Genomic DNA, 21518 nt, shown 5'->3' with positions numbered 1-21518 from the left:
AGCCAAAAAAACGTTAACGGAAAATTAAAACAAAATTTTAAATTTGTTGGTGTGATTAATAATATTTTTGCTATTTGAATTTTTTAAGACATATAGGGTGTCTGTTTGTAAGTAAATGCGCTGATGTGTTTGCATTTGTTTTTGTAACTCGCTTATTGTCGTGTAGGCGCGTTTAAATAGTCGATTTGTACGCTAGTGAAAAACGAATTGTGTGTTAATCAATGAATTGACGCAAATTTCCAAATTCACCACACCTCCCATCACCACATTGCCTACTAACTAGATATGAACGAAAGCATAAATTCCTAACTTACATGATTTGCGATCAGCATGGCGTGTGCGCTTCCGTTCGCGCGGCGTGGTACGTGTACCAGGCGCTTTGGTTGCAGTCTTCACCAATGATTCCAGTATCTCGTCATCGCCATCGGTGAAATTCTCCTCGCTCTGTCGTGTGATGGGCGAGCGCAACTGTTCGGCACGTCGGCGGCGCCATGTCAATGTGCCACTGGCGTCGGGTGTATCCGCGCCGGCAGAGCCGAGCAGTTCCCTGTTTGGAAAAATAAGCAAATTTGAGTTAAAATAAAAATTTGCAATAGAAAAAAAAATTCCCTACTTTAACTCGGCATCAGCGCGATCTTCTTTGGTTTTGAATTTGGCCATATCGATAATGAGCTTGCCACGCGTCTTATTGCGTTCGCGATGGTTCGCCTTCTTCTCCAGCTGTTGTTGTACGCGTTCGCGTGTCGTACGATATTCCAGCGCGAATTCCGACAAAATACGACAGAATTCATTGGGCTTCGATTCGGAGATGGTGTGTTGTGGCGCGCCCAACCACAGCAGGAACTTGCGGTATCTGTAACACAAATCAATTATTTTTGTTTTACAACCACTAATTCTCTCTTCAAAGCTCAACTTCAACCAACCTGTTGATCACACGTCGATGCACGATCTGTAATATGATAATACGCTCTGCGCAATCGGCTAGGAAGTCGACTAACTTCTGCTTTAGCTGTGGTGGACAATCGTGTTTGGCGATTAGCTTGAGTCGATCCCAAGACGCCTTGCATTCAGTCTCTAATTGACTTAGGTTGTGGGCCAAATCGGAAAAATCTGCTTTCGATGCGCGTGTAATTGGTCCGATTTCCGAGTAAAGATCTGTCGTATCTGGCGACGATTCCATAACCATGTGGCACAAGTGATGTAGCAGCGAATGCTTGTGTACGGTATCTTTAACCTCAGGCACCTGTGTATAATAAGTTGACGAGATTAATGAAAATGGTTATTCTTCGATCTCATAAGTGATACTTTCGATTATCGAAAACGAAAATATAGAGAATACTGAAAGTAAAATAATAAAAGCAAGAAGTTCCGTCGTCGGGAGGTAGAAGTCAGAAGCTTAAGATGAAGTTTATCAGTATTTGAAGTCGGGAGCTTTTGTTTTGGGTTCACGAAATGGTAGGTCCTTAAAGATTAAGGGTCTTTAAAGTTTTCTAAATTGTCTGTTATAAGATAGTCTTGATTTTATTTTTGTGATTTTATTATGTAAATCCATACATATATGTAGAATCAAGACTCAATTAAAAATGAAATTTAAGAAAACTTCTCTCCTTTTTGAAACTGTGGATCTTTATCCTTCCTATTTGAGCCTCGATCTTATTGTATTTGACTCTGAGTCGGATCTTCAAGTCATCGAAATAGTATATTGAAATGAAATAAAGAATAAAATAAGAAATAAGAGTTAAACAAGTATTTATACTCGTCAGAAGGCTTTTTATTACGAATACCACTTATAAGATTTTGTACAACTTACAACCTGATCTACTGTGAGCTGTTTGTAATTTCGATTCTATGGAGGCTCAAACTGTAGCCTTCAAAACCACTATTTAAAAGTTTTCATGTTCAATGTGTACCGCGTTAAATTATACTTACCTTAGACAAATACTCGATCTGGAAACCCTTAACTGGTGCACCATTCAAAAATATTCCGACAGACAGCAGTGTGGACAGAATGCATTTGAAGGTGCGATTATTGCGTAGGATTTCGATACCCTGTTTCAGATCCATCAATGGCTCCGCAATTTCTTTCTATAAAACGAGTGAGAAAAAATTGTCATTAGTATTTGTTATTCTACTTTTCACTGAATAGTGGGGTATTAACTTACTTCGCTATTATCGAAATCCAAGCGGAATGCCCACAATTTTAAGCGTGCCCCCAACTCGGAAATGGAGGCCAGTGTAAGTAGAAATTGTTCGGCGCTACCCAAAGGCAGTTCGGGATTGGCCATCTGTAGGGAAAATACAAAGAAATAATATTTTAGCAGTATAACGGTAATATATAGGGTGTTTCTTTTAGGACTTTATTTGCATTTATAAAAAAAAAAATATTGGAATGCAAAATTAAATCAAATTTTTTTTAATTGCATGACAAGTGACAATAGAATACAAAATGACACACCCTGTATACTGTATATATTTCTATAAATTTAGCTAAAATAAAAAAAATTCTATATAATAATATTTTGAATACTGATTTTTATATAGAACAACACTTATCATGGTTGGTAAAATAACAAATTAAACACCCTGTATTTTATAAAATTTTTTGAAACTTTCTGTCCCTTTTTTCCAGTGTACTGGCTTCCATACCTGCGCTTCTTGTATTTTGCCGCGTTCTTCATCGGTTGGCAGCATATTCAATAGCTTATCGATGCCCTCGCGCGTCACCACCGTCGCGTCCATTTTCAATATCGCCGCTTTGATAGCGCGCGGTGGTGGTAATTTGGTCATCGCAATATTGATTGCATTCGAACGTTTATGATCCAATACGATAATCTCTTTGCTTTTATTCAGTTCTTGTTGTTTCTGGAATATGTCATGTAACAACCGTTAGAAATATTATGAAAACGATAAAAGTGCTCAGCATTTAAAATGAAGAGTGTAAACATAAAATGAGAGAATGAACGAGAATTGGGTGTACGCAAGATTTTATTGTATTTATTCATAATCATAGGTTACATAGACAGTTGTGCTTGACAAACAATAACACTGTGTACCAAACCATAATGTGTTGCTGTTGTGTAGCAAGCGAAGTTTTGAAACATAGGAATTTATGTTGTAGCGTTTGTGAAGAAAAATAATGCGAAAGTAATGGTATTGTTGAATGTAAATCTCTGTTTATATAATACTATGGCTTCCCAATGATCTCAAATGTCCTGGCTCTTAATAACTCTGATTTCTGTTTGGATGAACTTGAAATGCTTTGTAGAAATATGTACAAAAATTTATATTTTGAAATACAATTTTCTGATATGAGGAACTTTTAGGAACTATTCTAGTAACATATTACAATTGATTTAAATATTAGTCAAGCTCTTTCAAATGCTAGTTTGAAGGTAAGCATCCATTTGTTATTACAGAAACTTTTACGATACTGTAATCTATTAAAATAAATTACCTACGTTTTCCTCATTAGCTATTGGAATCATAAAAACAAAAAATATTTTGAGAGCCAGGAGTCGCTTAGATATATTTATGTGGTGTATTATACGAGGTTTGTTCAAAAAGTATCGCGAATTCTTTATTCCTTAAATAAGTAAAGTAAGAAAAATTCAAAATTCGCGCTACTTTTTGTACAAACCTCGTACCTCGCCTAAAGACGTCATTAAAAGTAATTAAATTATTTACCTTTTTTTTTTAATACAAAATTAATGACCAAATTTTTCAATTTCTTTAAACCTAACTTAATTTTTTTTTATAAAAATACATGTTATTAATTTTGAGTACAAATATATATATACATTTTTCGATAGGGAGTATCATTAAAAATAACATACTAAATCGATATCTCATTTTCGAATTCACTTTGGCGATTGCTTGGGGACAAATGATCATATTTTTCTGCATGCAGTGTCTATAGTTCTCCATACTTATTGGCAGTATTTGGTAGTTGCCAATTTTCGCCGCTATGTTGCCAACTTTCGTTTTCTAATAACCGCAAGCCATTGTAAGGGCAATATCTTTTAGTTAGATTCTTTTTGTTTTTTCTTTGTTGATTTTATACTCAGGGTCAGTTTAACGGCAGTTGACCTTTTCTTAGCACTAGCGAGATCGGGTGAAAATCGATAATAACATAATTAAAAAATTATAAGCATTTTAGGCTTAAAAATTTTATAAGTATACCTCTCAAATAATAAAGAAAAATGTATTAATTGTTAATTATATTTTGTTTTCGTAGTTATAGTAACATTAAAAACTTATTGAAGTTTGTACGAAAAACTAACAAAGTATTAAAATAACTTTCTTTTAAAAAATAGCTTGAACCATTTTTTTTTAATATACTATGAATTTAACGGAATCAAATATATTATACTACATGTATGTATGTATATATCAAACACAGTTTTCTGCTACAAAAAGTCTTTAAAAAAAATTAAAAATGTATCTCAATTCATCACCTGGCGTTATCGTTATCTAATCTAAATTTATATTTTTCTGAACTAAATCAAACTAGAAGCTATAACAAGCACGTGATTTATACATCGATGTATGTACACATAGCATTATACATATTTTCGAACCATTTCCTCAATGACTGTTTAGTACCACTTATAAATAGGTGATAATCAGCACTTTGGTGACAAGAGTACCGCAATCATAAGCAGTAAATCACAGATTTAGATTTAGCTAATAATAAAAGCAACAACAATTCGTATGGGTTTATGCAGACCTTAAGAAACCGGTGCTTAATATACATACGTATTTTAGCAGGATATCATATACGGTCTGAATATAGAACAGCAAACTAAAAGCTACTTAAGTTTACGAAATCAGATTAACAGAACAGAGAAAAACAGAAAATCTAAAAAAAAAAAAAATATTAGACACATTTTGGTGTTTTAGTGACTGAGATTGTGCGACCGCTAAACCAAGTGTAATTTGTGTCAAACAAAAATAATTTTGAAGAACAAAAACTTTTACATACAAACATATACAAATGTAGAAGGCAGACAAGAAGTAGTGTAGTGTCTTGTGGAGAATGTGGAGATATGCAGTGCAGTCAATAATAAAAACCAACACCAAAACTAGCAGAAACAAGGACCAAAATCAGAAAAAAAATCCATTGCACTCACCTCCTAAATATTTTTATTTTTTTTATTTTTTATTTTTTTTTTTTTAATTATAATTTCATTTTCGTTTATCATTTTTGATTATATATATATATATATATATATATATATATATATATATATATTTTTTTTTTGTAATTTAATATAGTTGCGTTCATTGCAAGCATTTCAAGACATTGTTTTCAACATAGTAGGCACATATAGTATATAGTTCATTCCATAACAAATCCGTTGACATGTGGTGGAGTAGACACAAGTTGTTGTATAGCATGTAGCAACATTGTGTTGTTTTCAATTTGTAATTGCATATCATTTTATTGCAACAAAATAAAACATAGAAAAGTAAACAGAAACAGAAATTTCATTGTATTGGTTTATTCACACATAAAAGTTTCAAAAAAGAGTTCAATACTTAAGAAAATATATGTAAAACAAAGCACCGAAATCACCACAAAAAACACTATTTTCAAATTGTTGCAAGAACAACATTTCACAATTGCCACCCAAACAGGCTGTTAATCAAAATTCAAAGTTCCGTTATTTTTATCGAAAACACACACTCACCTTAGTCATAAGATCTTTGGCTCGGGACTCGAAGAGATGCTCCAATTTTTGCGTGTCCACATTGGACGGTGGCAACTCATCCCAGATGGTTTTGCCAATCACAACGGGTATCAGGTCCTCGCGCACTTCCTTCCAGAACAGTTTAACCTGTGTATAAAGTCATAATAATTATTATGATATTTTATCTAAACTTTTACTGGAACATTCACATAAATACATAATACACTCCTAAATCTAGACAACATTTTCCATTAAAAATATGCTATTTTTAGCAAAGACACATACTATGTTCCTAAATTATATCTGAACCCTGGATAGCTTATACATATTTTTTCCCTAAAGCTTCTAGATGGAACACAGGATCTTAATAGCGCGAATCTTTCTGAAACACCTAATAACACTTTTCTACAATAGCAATCTAAATTTTTATTTCAATTTATCGTTTCTAAATACTTACAAATATAAATCTCGTCTACTTACCGTCTTCTTATTCTTTCTAATGGTGTTCGTGTTGCTCATATCACCATTCATCGAGCCATTCATGGAGCTATTGGCACTATTAGTCATGCTGCCGTAACCACTGTAGCTGAACATCGGCGGTGGCGCCATGCTGCCCAGGCTATTCATGGGCGGTGGACATACAATGTGTGCTGGTGGCATCATTGGCGGTGGTATACCACCACCGAATGGTGGTGGTGGTGGCGGTACACCAACGCCCAGACCACGTGGCGCCAACACATCTTTCTCATCTTCTGAATTCAAATCGGTAAAGTCTAGATCACATAGGTTCAATGGGCGGATCATATTGCGTACGAGCTCTTCCCAGTGCAGCTCATTTTCGGATTTTTTTGGCTCAACCTTTTTGACGTCTTGATCCAAACTGGATGAGCTGGAATATAAATTAAATGAGGAAAATATTATTATTAAGCGAATTTGAGTTATTGAGTGTATATAAACTTTAGAAGCAAAAATTTGCTAAAATTTTCCATAAAGTGTTTTTAATCATTTGTCAGAATGAAGTGACTTTACTTTTATAAGTCCAGACTTATTACCAAATTTTTGCAAGTTAGCTTCGTAAATATTATCCCATAACTAAATTCTTCAAATTTAAAAATTTCTGCCACTTTTAAATAGATAACAAACTTCTCAGCCACAGAGTGGAACAAGAAGATACAGCTTCGAAAAGAGCATACAAAAAAACTACCATCGAACGAATAATAAACCAAAAGATGACGCCCGAAACCGTTATAAGTCACAGCTTAGGTTTAGATCAGTTGAATTATCCCGCAGGTAGTTTTTGTAGAGCCATTCTTGCCCATCTTGGTCGTGCTAAGTAATACCCAACCCCTTAATACCCCCTCCGAAACCAAAAATAAGAAAGCAACCCTCTCAGTTTATCTTCTCGAAAGCAAATCTCACAGTTCTCTGATTTCTTTCCTATACATTTGCTATGCAATATCCTCACATCTAAAACAATCAGGCCACTAATATCTATATGTGTGCCAAAGCAGAAGTCGCTGGAAGTTTCATAGACTCAACAACGAATCAATCACGATCCGCCTCCAGATCATGTGACTAGAATTCAATTCGTTGTCAGTATATTAAAGTATTTCATCAGCTTTATCAATAAAATATCCTCAGATGAAGGGTAGGGTTAAGTATAGCCAATATTCTTGCTATTAAGTTAACTGTAGGAACTGTTTTTATGCAGAGATCAAACACCTTTAGTTATTATCTGATTATTCATTTGAAAAGTGCAGAGATCTTTAGTTCAGCCGATATAAGCTTTAGTTCACAACCCAGTTAATGACTACCATTAAAGAATGAAACTAGGAGTTTTCACATTTGTATTTGTAAGTAATGAATTTTGTCAAAATCTTCTATTGAAACAAATATTCACATATTGCCTTTTTGAAAAAAAAAGTTTAACTTAAATATTTCCATAAACTATTGAAAATTATGGACTTTGTAAGTAGTTCCTGATCTAGGAATAACCTTTTACTTAGAATATAAGTATGTACATTAATTATAGTATATATGACTTTGCAGGGAGTCGTAGCTTGCTCCAAAATATATTTACATGTAAGACTACGGTAGGCGTTTCTTCTAAAGTTAGTAAAAATTAAATTATAATAATCGTTTAATTATAAGTTCGATATATTACTTATCTAACAAGATTATAGAACGAACCATTAGATTATCGAAATCTTATCAACCCTGAAGGTGGTCAATAAAGGCTACATATACATATATACCAACGCACTCACACTTGAAATAGTTAAATGAATTGAAACATTGTTTGAGCCTTATCTCCAAACCATATATTATAGCACATATAACTACATACCTACATGGTACATATGGTATACATATATACATATATGGTAGCTACTTTACACTAGTATTAGAAATCATAAAACTTTCTATCTCAACGAGCGATTACAGGTAACGAATTTTGCAAAAGCGCATGAGTTACTTTAACAAATATACACAAAATTATTGCAAATCGATAAAAAAGAGCAAACAATAATAATAAAAAAATAATGGTGAAATGCAGCTGATCAGGTATATAATGCTTGCGGTAAGCGAGTTGATGCAACAGTTTCGCAAACGTTCTCCCACGTAGCAGCACAAGAAAAACACTTCTCAGCAACATGGATGTTCGTAGTCTTTGCAACGATAGTTTTATTTAAATAAATATAATATTTTCGCATTTTACAGTTTAACACCGCCTGCGAAAAAGCCAAGGCTTTCACCAAGAAGCCAACCGATGCTGAGTTCTTGGAATTCTACGGTCTCTTCAAGCAAGCCACCGTCGGCGATGTCAACATTCCCGCTCCTGGCGCTCTTGACCTGAAGGCCAAGGCTAAATTCGATGCATGGAACAAGCATAAGGGTTTGTCCCAGGACGCTGCCAAGGCTGCCTATATTGCCACCTATGAGAAATATGCACCCAAATACGCATAAATTGTATGGTTTTGCAAAAATCGAATAAGTTAATTGGCTAAATTTTGATTGGATTATGTAAAATAAATTAACTAAAAATTCGAATTGAGTTATTTTACTTTGTGCAGAATATTTATTAATGCTTTAAGCAGAGGATACCAATTGAGGTATAGTGAAAAACACAAGCATCAATGCAATCAAGCTGGTTGATACTACGCGTATGTTAAGTGATCAAGCAGCTATCCTCTCTTAGGACTATTTGTATATGAAATTTTTAAAGATGAGAAACTTATTAGAAATGATATTCACATGAAAACCTACCATCGGTCAACTGTTTAACATAACGCCCTTGAAGTAAATTAGGCTCAAGAGATACAAGCGCCTTCTTCAGTGGCCCGCGGTCAACGGCCGTAAGTGTATCGTGTTTAATGATAAAAAAACAATATTAAGCAAAACGACGAAATCTAAGAAAAAACTTCCAAAAATTTCCGAAAACATTGTATGCCTTGGGTTCAGGGTGAACACCATATCCATATGGCGTCTATGCGAAATAGTTTCTCAGTTTTATTTTGCGATATATCTACGCTCTACAAGAAACTGCTCATTTTTTGCTATTGCTGATATCGGAACAATATCCAACAACGTCCAGTACGGCTATCAAAAACTAACGATGAGTCTGCGATCTATGCTTCCGACCTGGAAACAGGCAATCAACCGGCCGAATATCGTGGTAAAGATGAACCGAAGGTGTTAAAACCACGTCATAAAAGGTCTAAAATCAGGTTTATGTTGACAGTTTTCTTCGATTATCGAGGTGTGGTGTAGTTCGAACTGCTTCCAACCGGCCAAACTGCCTAGAAGGAATACTATTTGACTGTTATGCGTTATTCGGGCGAAGCTTTTGATAAAAAGGGTCCGGAATTATGGCCGACAACTCAGAAATTCCGAAAATTTACTTCAACAACTGTGCCGAGAATTGAAAAAAAGGATGGTACAATGGTGCTTGAGCCAAGTAGGATTTTCACATTTAAAATCATTTTGAAATTATGAAAAAGGGTCTTAAAATGTTTTGCTCATAGCAGTACTAGCCACACAAACAAAAAGCTTACTTTAAACATGATGAATTGTTTCATTCAATATTATTTATTTCAGTGAACACTCAAAATGTATGTGAAAAATAAAAGCTATTTCTCTTGATATTTAAAGAAATTTAAATGACGTGGGCCTATCTGTAGTATTTGCAAGAGATTTTGAATCCAGTATATAAAAGCCCGTGAGGAATCAATAGAACTCGCAATATTTCAGACTTATCCTGTATATCTATAAGAATTAACTTTATTATTACATGTACACAAAGAATATACAAAAGCATTGCCAGAGGATGATCATCTCTCAAAGCGAATCAACTATTAAGCCCTACCAGTAAGGAATTTAATATTTCCCTTAGCAAATCTGCAACATAGTCAAAGCAACAGGAAATCTATACCAGTACTAGAAATTATAAGTTAAAATAGACTTCTTTTACTAATTCAAATATATTTTACTCAATCAAAAGTTCCTATCAGGCGGGTAATTTATAAAGTATAATATTAATTGCCTGATAAGCCATAAAAGACTAAATGCAAAGGAAATTCCCTACAAATAAATATGAGATTTCAATAGCTAATCCATTACACTGCACTGAAGAACATAAATCAAAGTCTTTAAATATACTGCTCCACATACATTGCAATAATAAATAAGAACGTCAATTTGATAAGATTTAGTTATATTGAAATAGTACTACCAGTATTAACTAAATACAGTTAACTAAGCCAGTGGCTATAAAAGGCCTAAGGTACAAGCTAATGTCGTCAGTTAAACCTTAGCCGCCTTCAAAGTCAATAATGGATGTAAGTCGAAGAATATAACTTAGAAAGCGTGCGAATGCCAAAGAGAGAGAGAGAGAGAGAGAGAGATAGAGAAAAAGCGCGATTACTTGGTTACCGTGTTTTTATTATAATTTTTAAATTTTTTATTATAATTTTCCATTCTTTTAATTAATTTTTTCTTTTGTATAGTTCAACACCGCCTGCGAAAAAGCCAAAGCTTTCACCAAGAAGCCCTCCAACGCCGAGTTCTTGGAATTCTACGGTCTCTTTAAGCAAGCCACCGTCGGCGATGTCAACATTCCCGCTCCCAGCGCTCTTGACTTGACGGCCAAGGCTAAATTCGACGCATGGAGCAAGCACAAGGGTTTGTCCCAGGATGCCGCCAAGGCCGCCTACATTGCCACCTATGAGAAATACGCTCCCATCTATGCTTAAGCTGATTGTTTTGGAAATTATATTTATGCAAGTACTGTTAACGTAGACGAAAAAAGGAAATTTGGATAAAATGATTTAAATTTAAATAGATCAAATTTGCGAAGTGCTTTAATTAATATTGGTGACTTGCCACAGCAAAAGGTTAGATGGTGAGTGATCTTTGTTATCTCCACCAAGTGACAGCTTGACCTGTAACTGTGGACTAGGTTTTAATACGTTTCGTGTTTATTATAAATATATAAGAAATATTTCTAAGAGAAAGTTTCGAAGCAGGTCTAGCTGTTTCTGGTTGGAGAATCACAAGAGATGTCTTAACGTTACTTAAGGGCTTTAGTTGAGAAATTAATAATATCACAGGTTGGTTAGTGTTAATTGGAAGCGAAATTCTGAAAGGAAAGAATAAGGATTCAAATTAACTCGGAAAGTGCTAGCTAACATTAATTAACTCTGCAGCTTATCGACCAAAATTAAAAGCTTCACCTATTCACCCATTCTAACTAAGCCGTGAGTGATGAAAGTAAGTGCCCACTTAAGCACGCGAGAACCCGATCTTGAGTACCTAGTTATATAAGCAGAGCTCGTTCTCTGAGAAAAAAGTTGCAGTTCGAACTCAGAATTCAAATTAACTCATTACGAAAACATGTGTATTTAATAGACAATGGTTTTTAATTGAGATATCTCTTCTCCATCTAAACTAGAAACTATTTTGTTTGTATTTTGTTTCCAGTTGAAATAGATCCTCACTGCTCTATAGAAAGTTGAATAAATAAAGAGAACCGAGCTTATTGCTCTGTTAAAAACGAAATCAGATAAATATAACATGGATGCGCTTGTCTTTGAGTCCAAGTAGAATTAGTCGAAAGATGTCCTAAAATCATAGGGGGTTTTTAACCGAAGATAAACTGGAATAAAGTTTATAGCTACTACCGCTACATTTGTACCTTCAACCCAATAAAGGAAAGTATTACCCATACATATATATATATATATACTCACAGATATATAGCTGTATATGTTTGTAGATCTACCACTGATTTACACACCTACTTCTATATATAATATGATTACTAATAACTGAAGTAATTTATGCCGACCGGTCAGCATGACATAGACAATAAAAAGTATTTAGCGTCAAGTGTTGAAAGAGACTTTGATACAAAGCGGCTGTAAAGCAATTAAAACCGGTAAAATAAAAACGTATACTTCATACCACCGAATTGGACTCTCATGTTCGAAATGAGAACTTAGTGAAAACCAATAAATAAAAACAAAAAGCGCAAGAAAATAGAGAGCCCCCGAACTTATCAGCACTTTCGAACATATTAATCTTTATAACAGCGATTATTCATATCTCACAAAAATTGCCTATAAAAGTGGAGGGCGGTTGAGAAGGCGACACTTTTAGTCGTACAAAAGCACTATTAAGAGTTTGCACCATGGATGTAAGTAACAGTGCATTTAACAGAATTCAAAAAAAAAAAAAAAATAAAAATATTGAACTTATATAGAAACAGGAGTTAAGGGTCTTAGTCTTCATTTAGACCCTTAGTCTTAAGGGTCTTAGTACCAATTATAACGCAGTTTTAGATACCACAACGGATCATGTATCTAATAGTATACTATATAATTAGAGTTTACTAAATCGATTGTGAGGTTTTGGAATACAGTTAAAAATAATGAAATTCTGATAGATGATACAGTGTTCCGAATATCGAATTTATTGTCCGATATTTCTCATATTAAAAATATAATATATGTCCGTCTTCGATTCACCACTAGTAGGGAAGAATGTTAAATTATATCGGAGAAGGCTGATAGAAAAATAAAATACTATATAATCGGGTAAGAATTTCTCAGTACCGATTAATTATGATTTTGGACTATTTATGTCAGTTCTAGGTTACGAGAATATACTTGGAGTTTACCCGATCGAAAGTTGTCCTGGACCATCTAACTCTTTTTGGGTCGGGGTACCTCTAGAAAACAGTGATATAATAATTTTCGAAAACAGTACCGAGAGAAACGTCTTCGGTCTGATCAGAGGCCGACTATCATGGCCACAAACCTTTGGCGCAAAGTAAATTATATAGATTCGTTAAATATTTATCTAAAGCTGAACTCAAATCGAACTTACCGTGACATTTCGCCTTTACTTTTGCTCTTGGCGAGTCCCTCTTTGGCTTTCGATATGAGACCGGACATATCGCCAACAATGCGATTCTGCAGTTTCTCCTCATGCGTTGGACTCATTGGCATATTGCTAAGTTTCTGTGTGAGATCCTTCACAGTGTGATCACGTTTCAGCTGCTGCAACAGTTTTCTATCCTCATTATCGGATTCTATGAGGGGAAGTCCAATAAAAAACTCAATAAAAGGCACAAAAATATTATGAAAATCAAATTTTAATAGAAAAATAAAAGGATAATCAAAATGCTGGATTTGATAAACAAAATTTTGAAATATTTTGTACAGACACAAAGCGGTTAGATGGAGAAGAAATAGAAGAAGGCATCAAAAACCAAAACAACAAAAAGATCGTGAATGAAACGCAAAAAGCTGCACTTCAGCACGCGAGAGACAATGATCTAACAATGAAAGACTTCGGGGTGGTGGAACAGAGAGAAGAAGAGAATTGGCGCTCACCTGTTATTGCTAATACATCACCCGAATTGAGAGAGTCCATATCGACGGTGTTCATTTCGAGCGAAGCGTCTGCCGGGGAGTGTAGACCGTAATGCGATGGCGGCGGTGGTGGTGGAGTCGGCATCATAAAGTAGTGATCCAATAAATCTGGTGGCGGCGGCGGTGGAGGAGGTGGTGGCGGTGCTGCACTCGCATTAAAATTCGTGTGAGGTGTATTTAACGGTGATGATGGTGTGTCGGGTGTAAAATCCGTGGATAAAGGTGTTTGTGGTGTTGTTGGTGTTGAGAGGGACGAGAGAGTCCTACTGGGTGTCGAGGGTGTATTCGTCGAAGTCTGACCAGTAATGGGTGCCGCGTGGTGACACTCCACAGCCATTGGTTCTTCGGGTAGCGTATGTATTGGACTGGTTAAAGGTGTCACATTATGCTTGAGATTGTATTCGTAAGTGTTTGGGGGTGCTTTTGGTGTGGATTGGCTGAAGTCGAAGCCGTTTAGCGACTTTTTGGGGCTCAAGACGGCCGCCAACACATTGTGTGCAGTTTGTATAGTGGGGCTTTGTATTGAATTTTGATGCTGCAAAGTGGGCGTAATCGCCTGTTGTTGTTGATTCAGTTGTAATTGTTGTTGTTGTTGCTGCTGTTGCAATTGATTTTGATTCTTTGGTGTGCTCAGCTGATTGTAATAGCTATTCAGCCGATTGGCATCATTTTCGAATTTCTTATATGCTATGTTGTTGTTGTGATTGTTGTCCAACTGATCACCGCCACGTTGTATATTCTTCATGATGCCGTTAATCACAGTCGCGTTGCGTTCCATTAGCAAGTTCTTTTTGGTTAAAAACTCCGGTGCCGTATGCAATTTATTGTTGTTGTTGTTGTTGCTGTGCAACGGATTCGCATTGATGTTGTTGTTGATGATCGAAATGGTGTTGCTGCCCAACAAATGCCGGGTGGGACTCAACAAACTGTTGCTATTGTTTGTGTTATTGTTGATGTTACACAAATTGTTGTTGTTGTTATTGTTGTTGGCTGTAGTATTACCACCCGAGTTCGCAGTGGAATTTGTATTGATGAGATTGATGTGGTTGTTAGTGGCATTGGCGGTGTTGTTGCTGCTAGCAATGTTGGTGGTGTGATTGCCATGAATGCTGTTGTTGCTATTGTTGTGAATTTTATTTTGATTTATGCTAATGCTAGCGTCATTGGTTATATTTAATGATTCTGGTGGACTATCGCCCATTTTCACCGTTGCTGGTATGGCGGTGACAATTTGTCCTACACACATCGGCACAAATGATAGGTGTGGTGGCAATGATTGCAATGAAAATGATGAAAGCGCGCATATGTGTATGGTTTTTTTTTTTTTTTKTTGTATGTTTTTTTTTTTTTTTTTTTTTTTTGTTGACAGTTTACATGTTTTACATATCCAATATGGGTAGGCAGCGCATTTTATTATATAAGTCAGTATGGATGGAGCAACACATTTTTTGTTGTTGTTGTTGTTAATCGAGACAGGCGTACAATTGGAAAGTTAGAAAAATATTTTTAAATGTATAAAAATCTTGTTAGTAAGCCGCAAAAATATACTAAATATACGGCAAAAAAGCTTGGTGTTCAAAAACTAAAAACACAGAGAGAGCATTGAAAACCGCTCTTCCAAACTTTCTTTTCAACATAAAACCCCTACTGTACTCACCGATTTCCTCGCGTCGCTCCAAGGCCGCGAAAATACCATTCGCTACAGCCTCTTGTTGCTCCTTGAGAAAACTTTTGTGGCGTTCGGCGCGTTCGCGTCGTCTACGCAAGCCGGGCGTTACGCCCACGCCGTCGCGCGCTATATGTTACACAAGTTCATAATATTAAACACAGTTAATACCGTTATACAAGTATAAGCAAAAATCTTCACATATAAACACCTTTATCGCCATTGAATACACCGTTCGCCGCAAACTCGGCGGAGTTCGCTGAACCCGAACTGTCCTCGTCCAGCACACCGTGCGTGGGTGTCATTCTCTTTGGTGACGCTATCACTTTGCTGACATGTGGACTCGTGCCGGTGCTGTGACGTCGCGATTTGCGTCGCTCGGCTGTGTCGGTGCTTTGGCGGTGGCGTTGCGTCTTGCGCAGCGAGTTCTCCGGCAGGCGTATACCCTCCACCTCGCCATCCTCGAATCTGTAAGATTTCAATTATAACATTTAGTATGTATACCCCCTGAGCTTTGCGTATTGTGTCATACTCACTTCAATACTGCCTCGTAAAGCTGCAATTGATCCAACAGATCTAGATCTGTGCCCGGTTTAGACATATAACGCTGTATCACCGATTCCATGCCTTGTTGTTCCAGCAAATCGCTTTCATCGTAAAAGCTATCCTGATCATTTAGACCCGCTAGGGTTTTGTTGATCAACGATGTAGCATAGATGACTAGTTCGGCGTCAGCGTTGTCATAGTCTTTTAGAAGTCTGTGGGAAAAGTAAAGATACAACATTTATTTATTTTTTATAAGATATTGGTTTCAAATATATTTTAATTTTTCATAGATCTTACTGCATCCTAATTCATTCAATTTACAATTTGGCCTGTCCCTTTTTTGGCCGAAATGAATATTTCAAGTGACTGTAGCCAACACAAATAGAGCTCAAACGCCAAGACGTTCTGATGACGATTATTTTTCGAAACATTATTAAAATCTAATAAAACGACCCAGTACCGAAAGCATAATTATAATCAGTCCTGAAGTTCGTCATGGGCCGTGCAACAAAAGATGTAAGAAATCAAGATGATCAGGTCACGAAATGCCTCTTCAGTTAAGAGTACAAATAGAAAGACAAGTTGAGCAATAGGCCGATGAAAGAGCGGTAGGCACACAAGACCATTCGGAGGCGAGAAAAACAACTTTCGCAGAAATGAAGGCCACGCGCCGTCGAAAGTTCTTGTGTAAGGATTTTAAAAACACTCTTCCTTAACTTATCATTAGTGATCGGCATTGTACCAACAATACTTACGCGGTGGCACTAAAGATTTTCGAGGTCGCAACTTGCTAAAGTTGCAATGAAGATGATGTAGATACAACTAGGTACTTTAGCCTATACTATCTAGTTTTCGCTGAACAAAGGTTAAAGCTTCTCGTTTGTCATATGTCCCCGTTACGAACCCGGCAAATTGGTTGGAATTGATAGTAACTACCTACTTTATTTTCTGAAAAAATCTCATTTATTTATAAATGCTTGTGATTTTCCTTAGTTTTGCTATAATAAATGAACTATCTTGGAGAAATACTAGAGCTTCACTTAAGCTGCGCTTTTTTCTATGCGAAGAGTATTACTTCTTCAGATATACCAGCTTCATAGCATTGAAATCTTGTCCTTTATCCTTTAAAAATCATTAAGAGAAAGGTTGAACACACTGAGAATACCCAATCGAATAATAGCCAGAAGTCCAGCTATTAACTATTTATGCGTACAAACTACTAGTTTAAAATAGATCAATAAACTACTTGTCTATTTTGGATCAAATCTTTTGTTTTTATTTAAAATAATTAAAAAGACGATATAAAAAACTAATTTTTAAGAAGTGAAAATAATTTATGCTATTTAAACTAAAACAAAGCAAATTTTGAATTAAGCGTCTTGTTTGTCCAATTTTCATTGTGTTCGAAATAAATAAAATTAATTTTGGCTTAATGTTTGAAACTAGTTAGACTTCATACCGGAAATTCTATAAAAAAATTATGTACCCACATTTGTATAAATAAGTTTCTTAAGGCCGTATAAAGACTTAAGTAACAATCTTCATTTAATTGTTGCCCAGCTCTTACGGAGCAGCCTATAAGTATGCAACACCACTAGTTGCAGTAGTATATGTTGCTAGCCACTTTAATGTGGTGGGTTCTTAGCAACATTTGTATATTTGTTCAGGCACATGTATCTACGACATTCACAGGGGAACTGTTGCTAAGTGGTGAGTTTGCAGCAACACTTATCAACAAAGTACAAGTATACAAAATTGCGTAGTTATATGTATGTAGGCATGTATGCCAGGTTGTAAATATTGTTAAATACCAAAGGTAATTACAATAACAAATACTGAGGCACAACATGCTAGTAAATCGCTAATAAAATTATTAATCAGTGGCGAGTTTTATAATTATCAATTTTGGTTAAATGATTTCATTGTTTGTTTATTGCATTTTGATAATATATGTACATATTTTAATTAGTTCGATTTTTATTAGAGCACAGAGAAGAAAAATTTGAAATTTCCCACAACAGCTGGTTCTATGATAACCATATTGACCCGGATTTTGTTTTTGTTTTTCAAACATAAATCAGAAAAAATTTAACTTTGCCTGCTTCGAAGCTATAATATCCTTCACAATATATTTTTCTTGATTTTAGTCGCTTAATTTGATTGATAGTTATATACTATGGTTGCTCACTTTGAATAGTCCATGCCAAATTTTGTTAAGATATCTTGTCAAATAAAAAAGTTTTCCATACAAGGACTTAAGTTAGATTGGTCAGTTTATATGGCAGCTATACGCTATAGTTGTTCGATATTGACAGTTTCGGCAAAAAAGCAGCTCTTGATGAGAAAGGGACGTGTGCAAAATTTCATGGCGATATGTCAAATTTGAGAAACTAGTGCGAGTCATGGGTAAACCGTCTTAGCGCGTGATGCTAATAATTTATAAATATACTTGATATGATCCTTGACGTTTCTTTTTGTGTGTTACAAACATCGTGATAAACTAAGTATACCCTGTTCGAGAAATACAATAAAAAAAATTTAAATTTGTTGGACACCGAATTTAACAATTGTCTAGTGGATGCCTAACAAGAAGTATTTTAAAACTTTCTTAACCAGTTTTGATTTTTTTTTTTTTTTTGTTTTTTTGCTGTTGTGACTTTTGAAACAATGTATTGTAGAGTGATCTTAAAGCTTATTTTTTCACTTAGCGAGATTCAATTTAAAATACCTTGATTCTGATACTAAAGAAATACAAACAAATAGCCTGAATAGACCTGTCATGGATTCAAAGCACTTTGTCGATACCAAAGATCCAACTTTAGGAGATTTTCCAGCTTCACAGAATACTGTCGCTAATAGTGCGATCTGCAATACTTAATTCTCCGATCTCCGCTACTTATTGGAGGTCGGTCGTATAACCGAAGCTTACTTAATGGGATTTCGTTCAACATGACTAGAGTCGTCTTATGAAGATTTCAATATAGATATACATTTTTACATGAAAAAATAGTTTTGGGGCTATTTTTTCATAAATAAATAGTTTAGATAATTTCTTCCAATTTTATAAAGTTGACTTTGCCTCCCACTAAGCCAAAAAGGGAATGCTTTATTTGCTCTATAAGTCTCTTATTATCCCCTTCTATTATAGAACATGGACGATGACGATAAATATTTTTGCAGTTTTAGGCTTTCTAATTTTTTATATTTTTTGCTTAATTTAAAAAGAATATGCCGTTAATATCTGAAGTCTTCTTTTATATTATATATGTATGTACCTAAAACATAATATTTTTATGTATATATATATTAATATATTATCTGTAAATATATATATGTATAGCATTACCTCATCAGATTCGACCATGGCAATGTGCCTTGTGTTTTGTCCACCGCATGTATGGCATTCACCAGGACATAGCAATTCGTCTCGGCGTATTCCACAAATACCAACAACAGCTTGAGTGCCGTTTTCACCACAGAACGATAATTCGATGCGATCAACGAGTAGAGCCATTGCATTGTGGGCTCGTGTTTCATCACGCCATTCATGCCGTCCACATAGAGCATCACCTGTTGTTGGCAAAAAAGTAACCACAAACATTTTATGTATATATGTCGGTCTGTTTGTTAATGTGGAAAATATGATAAGGTTTAAGGCGAAAAAACAGCAAATAAATGCGGTTAATTGGCAACGTTGAGCAAATAAAATGTTGCATTTAGCGCTGTGCAACCGACTTAAAAGCAACAGCAAAGTAAGCGAAAAATGCGCAAATGAAAAGGCATGTCTGTATGTATGTGTGTGTGTACATACCTGACCCAAGGCACGCAAAATGTAATTTTGATAATTCTGATCGGCTCCATTACCAACACGCACAAGACAATTGAGTCCACCCAACGCCACGAAGGCATGCACCAGGTCTTTGTCCTCTTGAAAGACTTGCTTCAATGAAAATAGTGCACGCCGCAATTCGCTGCCTTCGGAGGAGAGTAATTTTTCTGTAAAAGAGCAGAGGAGATAATAAATAAATATGTTTAGAGTAATAAATAAGGTAGGATTACAAAATTGTTTGAATTCGGATAGGAGTAAAAAATTTAACACAGCTCTCTAAATTTATTCTAAATAAATAAAGTTATATCAAATAAGTTCTTCTATGAAATAAAGAGTAATTTAAATAACATTAATTGGTAACAGTAGCTTGCTTCAAACGGTGGTGGCTGCGCTCAAAATAGCAATAGATGTACGGCTCCGGAGTACAGCTTCCTGTATAGAGCTCACTGCTTTTACGCTCAAAACTAGTTGGACAACTTAGCAATAGCACCAAGCCAACCTGTGTAACTGCGAAATTCTTCTGATACAAAAATTCAGAAGTTCTCTAAACTACCTGCACTTAGCAAAGACTCCACTCAACCTCTGCCGTGCTGTGGATCCGGCAAGCGACTTCAGTGCGACTGAATTGAATTTTTCAATTCTACCTGCCTTTGGGTTTAAAGCACAGCCACCATCGATTGACTCTTGACATTTGTCTCTTGAAATTCAAAAGTATTTTCAATAGAAGGAAACTCATTCAAAGTCTATAATACTCGACACTATACAGTGGAATCGTACCCGGCGCGATTAAATATTTTGTCCACTGCATCTGTAAAAGTAATTTCGAGGAAAGCGAGATAAGTCATCTAGCCGCTTTCTTCTGCGTTTCGCCAGACTAAGATTGAAATGCTTCGGTTGACACATCTACGGCGAGCCTATCGAACTGATTAAGATTGATATTAATTGCCTTAAGGGGCTTTCCTGGTACAGAACTAAAAAAAATACATATTTTCGAAGTTTAACCATTTAAATATTGTCCACAAGAGGATTCTGCAAAATTCAAATTATTTTCGGAATTATAAGTATTTTGTTGTCCCGGCATCTAAACTGATCCGGGAAGTACTCGAAACTTTAAACGTCATTTTCTTGGCTATCTTTTTCAAAACAATTTCTCAGGTTCTATTGATCCGATTTACCTGAGAGAGATATATTTTTAGCGACTTCTTTATGAAGTTGTCTATATGTGAAACTATGCATAATCCCAAATTTCAAGTGTTATTATTTAAAAAAAATTGTTGAAATGCGAAAAAATCAAAAACATAGTATGATTTTTTTTGCAGGAGGTCACCATTTCGTGGAAAATTTTTTAACTTTTTCATAAAATCAGGCTTTGCATCATTGCCTTAGATTAATAATTTTTTTTTTTTTTTTTTTTTTAGATGTTGAAATCTTGGTTATGGTCATGTGGCAATTTTTTGAGCCACACACTGTTTTGTTCTTAATGTTAATTTCCTTCTCCACAAAAATTACCTGGATTTCATGCTTCTAAACATGATTTTTTCTTTTTTTGTGTTGAAAGTTCAAAACGCTTCAACGTTCACAGTTGTTCAAATGAGAGCCATCTATAGGATCAACTTTCTGTCCTAACCTAACCTAATTCAACTTTATCCATTGAATTTGATTAATTTCATTTTAACTTATTTAAAGTTTATAGTAACTGTTTTCAGTTTAATTATGTTTGACTTAAGTTTATTTAATTGAATTACAATTTATTGAAATTCAAATTGTTTTAATTTTGATTTAAATTTGTGGGTATTAAATTTAACTTAATAAAATTTATTTTATTATTTAATTTAACTTAATTTGATTTAATT

The 21518-nt window shown here is 35.1% G+C and overlaps 3 protein-coding genes across 9 annotated transcripts in view; 2 read left to right on the top strand and 1 right to left on the bottom strand.

Moving 5' to 3' along the window:
* LOC108976754 (FH1/FH2 domain-containing protein 3) overlaps positions 1–21518 on the bottom strand; it is a 129556-nt gene that overhangs the window by 2577 nt on the left and 105461 nt on the right. For 4 of the 7 annotated variants that reach the window (XM_018946028.1, XM_018946029.1, XM_018946036.1 and 1 more), the window contains 15 exons: positions 19648–19832; positions 19183–19406; positions 15827–16048; positions 15502–15758; positions 15282–15419; positions 13586–14860; positions 13077–13281; positions 6171–6579; positions 5691–5837; positions 2647–2862; positions 2163–2285; positions 1930–2085; positions 924–1243; positions 614–853; positions 315–547 (listed from right to left, as the gene is read on the bottom strand). In XM_018946028.1, the coding sequence (XP_018801573.1) occupies positions 315–547; positions 614–853; positions 924–1243; positions 1930–2085; positions 2163–2285; positions 2647–2862; positions 5691–5837; positions 6171–6579; positions 13077–13281; positions 13586–14860; positions 15282–15419; positions 15502–15758; positions 15827–16048; positions 19183–19406; positions 19648–19832 (4350 nt within the window). Of the gene's footprint in view, positions 1–33; positions 193–314; positions 548–613; positions 854–923; positions 1244–1929; positions 2086–2162; positions 2286–2646; positions 2865–5689; positions 5838–6170; positions 6580–13076; positions 13282–13585; positions 14861–15281; positions 15420–15501; positions 15759–15826; positions 16049–19182; positions 19407–19647; positions 19833–21518 lie in introns of those variants that run through there. The other 3 variants (XM_018946032.1, XM_018946033.1, XM_018946034.1) reach the window with 3 other exon arrangements.
* Positions 8277–8741, top strand: LOC108976755 (acyl-CoA-binding protein homolog). The gene is made up of 2 exons (XM_018946037.1): positions 8277–8350; positions 8412–8741. Exons 1-2 carry the CDS (start codon positions 8345–8347, stop codon positions 8655–8657), a joined length of 252 nt encoding a protein of 83 aa, XP_018801582.1. The 5' UTR covers positions 8277–8344; the 3' UTR covers positions 8658–8741.
* LOC108976756 (acyl-CoA-binding protein-like) lies at positions 10451–11037 on the top strand. The gene is made up of 2 exons (XM_018946038.1): positions 10451–10528; positions 10697–11037. Exons 1-2 carry the CDS (start codon positions 10523–10525, stop codon positions 10940–10942), a joined length of 252 nt encoding a protein of 83 aa, XP_018801583.1. The 5' UTR covers positions 10451–10522; the 3' UTR covers positions 10943–11037.

This window comes from Bactrocera latifrons, unplaced genomic scaffold (assembly GCF_001853355.1).
Source record: "Bactrocera latifrons isolate USDA-ARS-PBARC rearing strain unplaced genomic scaffold, ASM185335v1 scaffold_8, whole genome shotgun sequence".
NCBI classification, from domain to species: domain Eukaryota; kingdom Metazoa; phylum Arthropoda; class Insecta; order Diptera; family Tephritidae; genus Bactrocera; species Bactrocera latifrons.
Note: the sequence above shows the minus strand (reverse complement) of the source record. Positions and strands in the feature narration are given on the sequence as shown.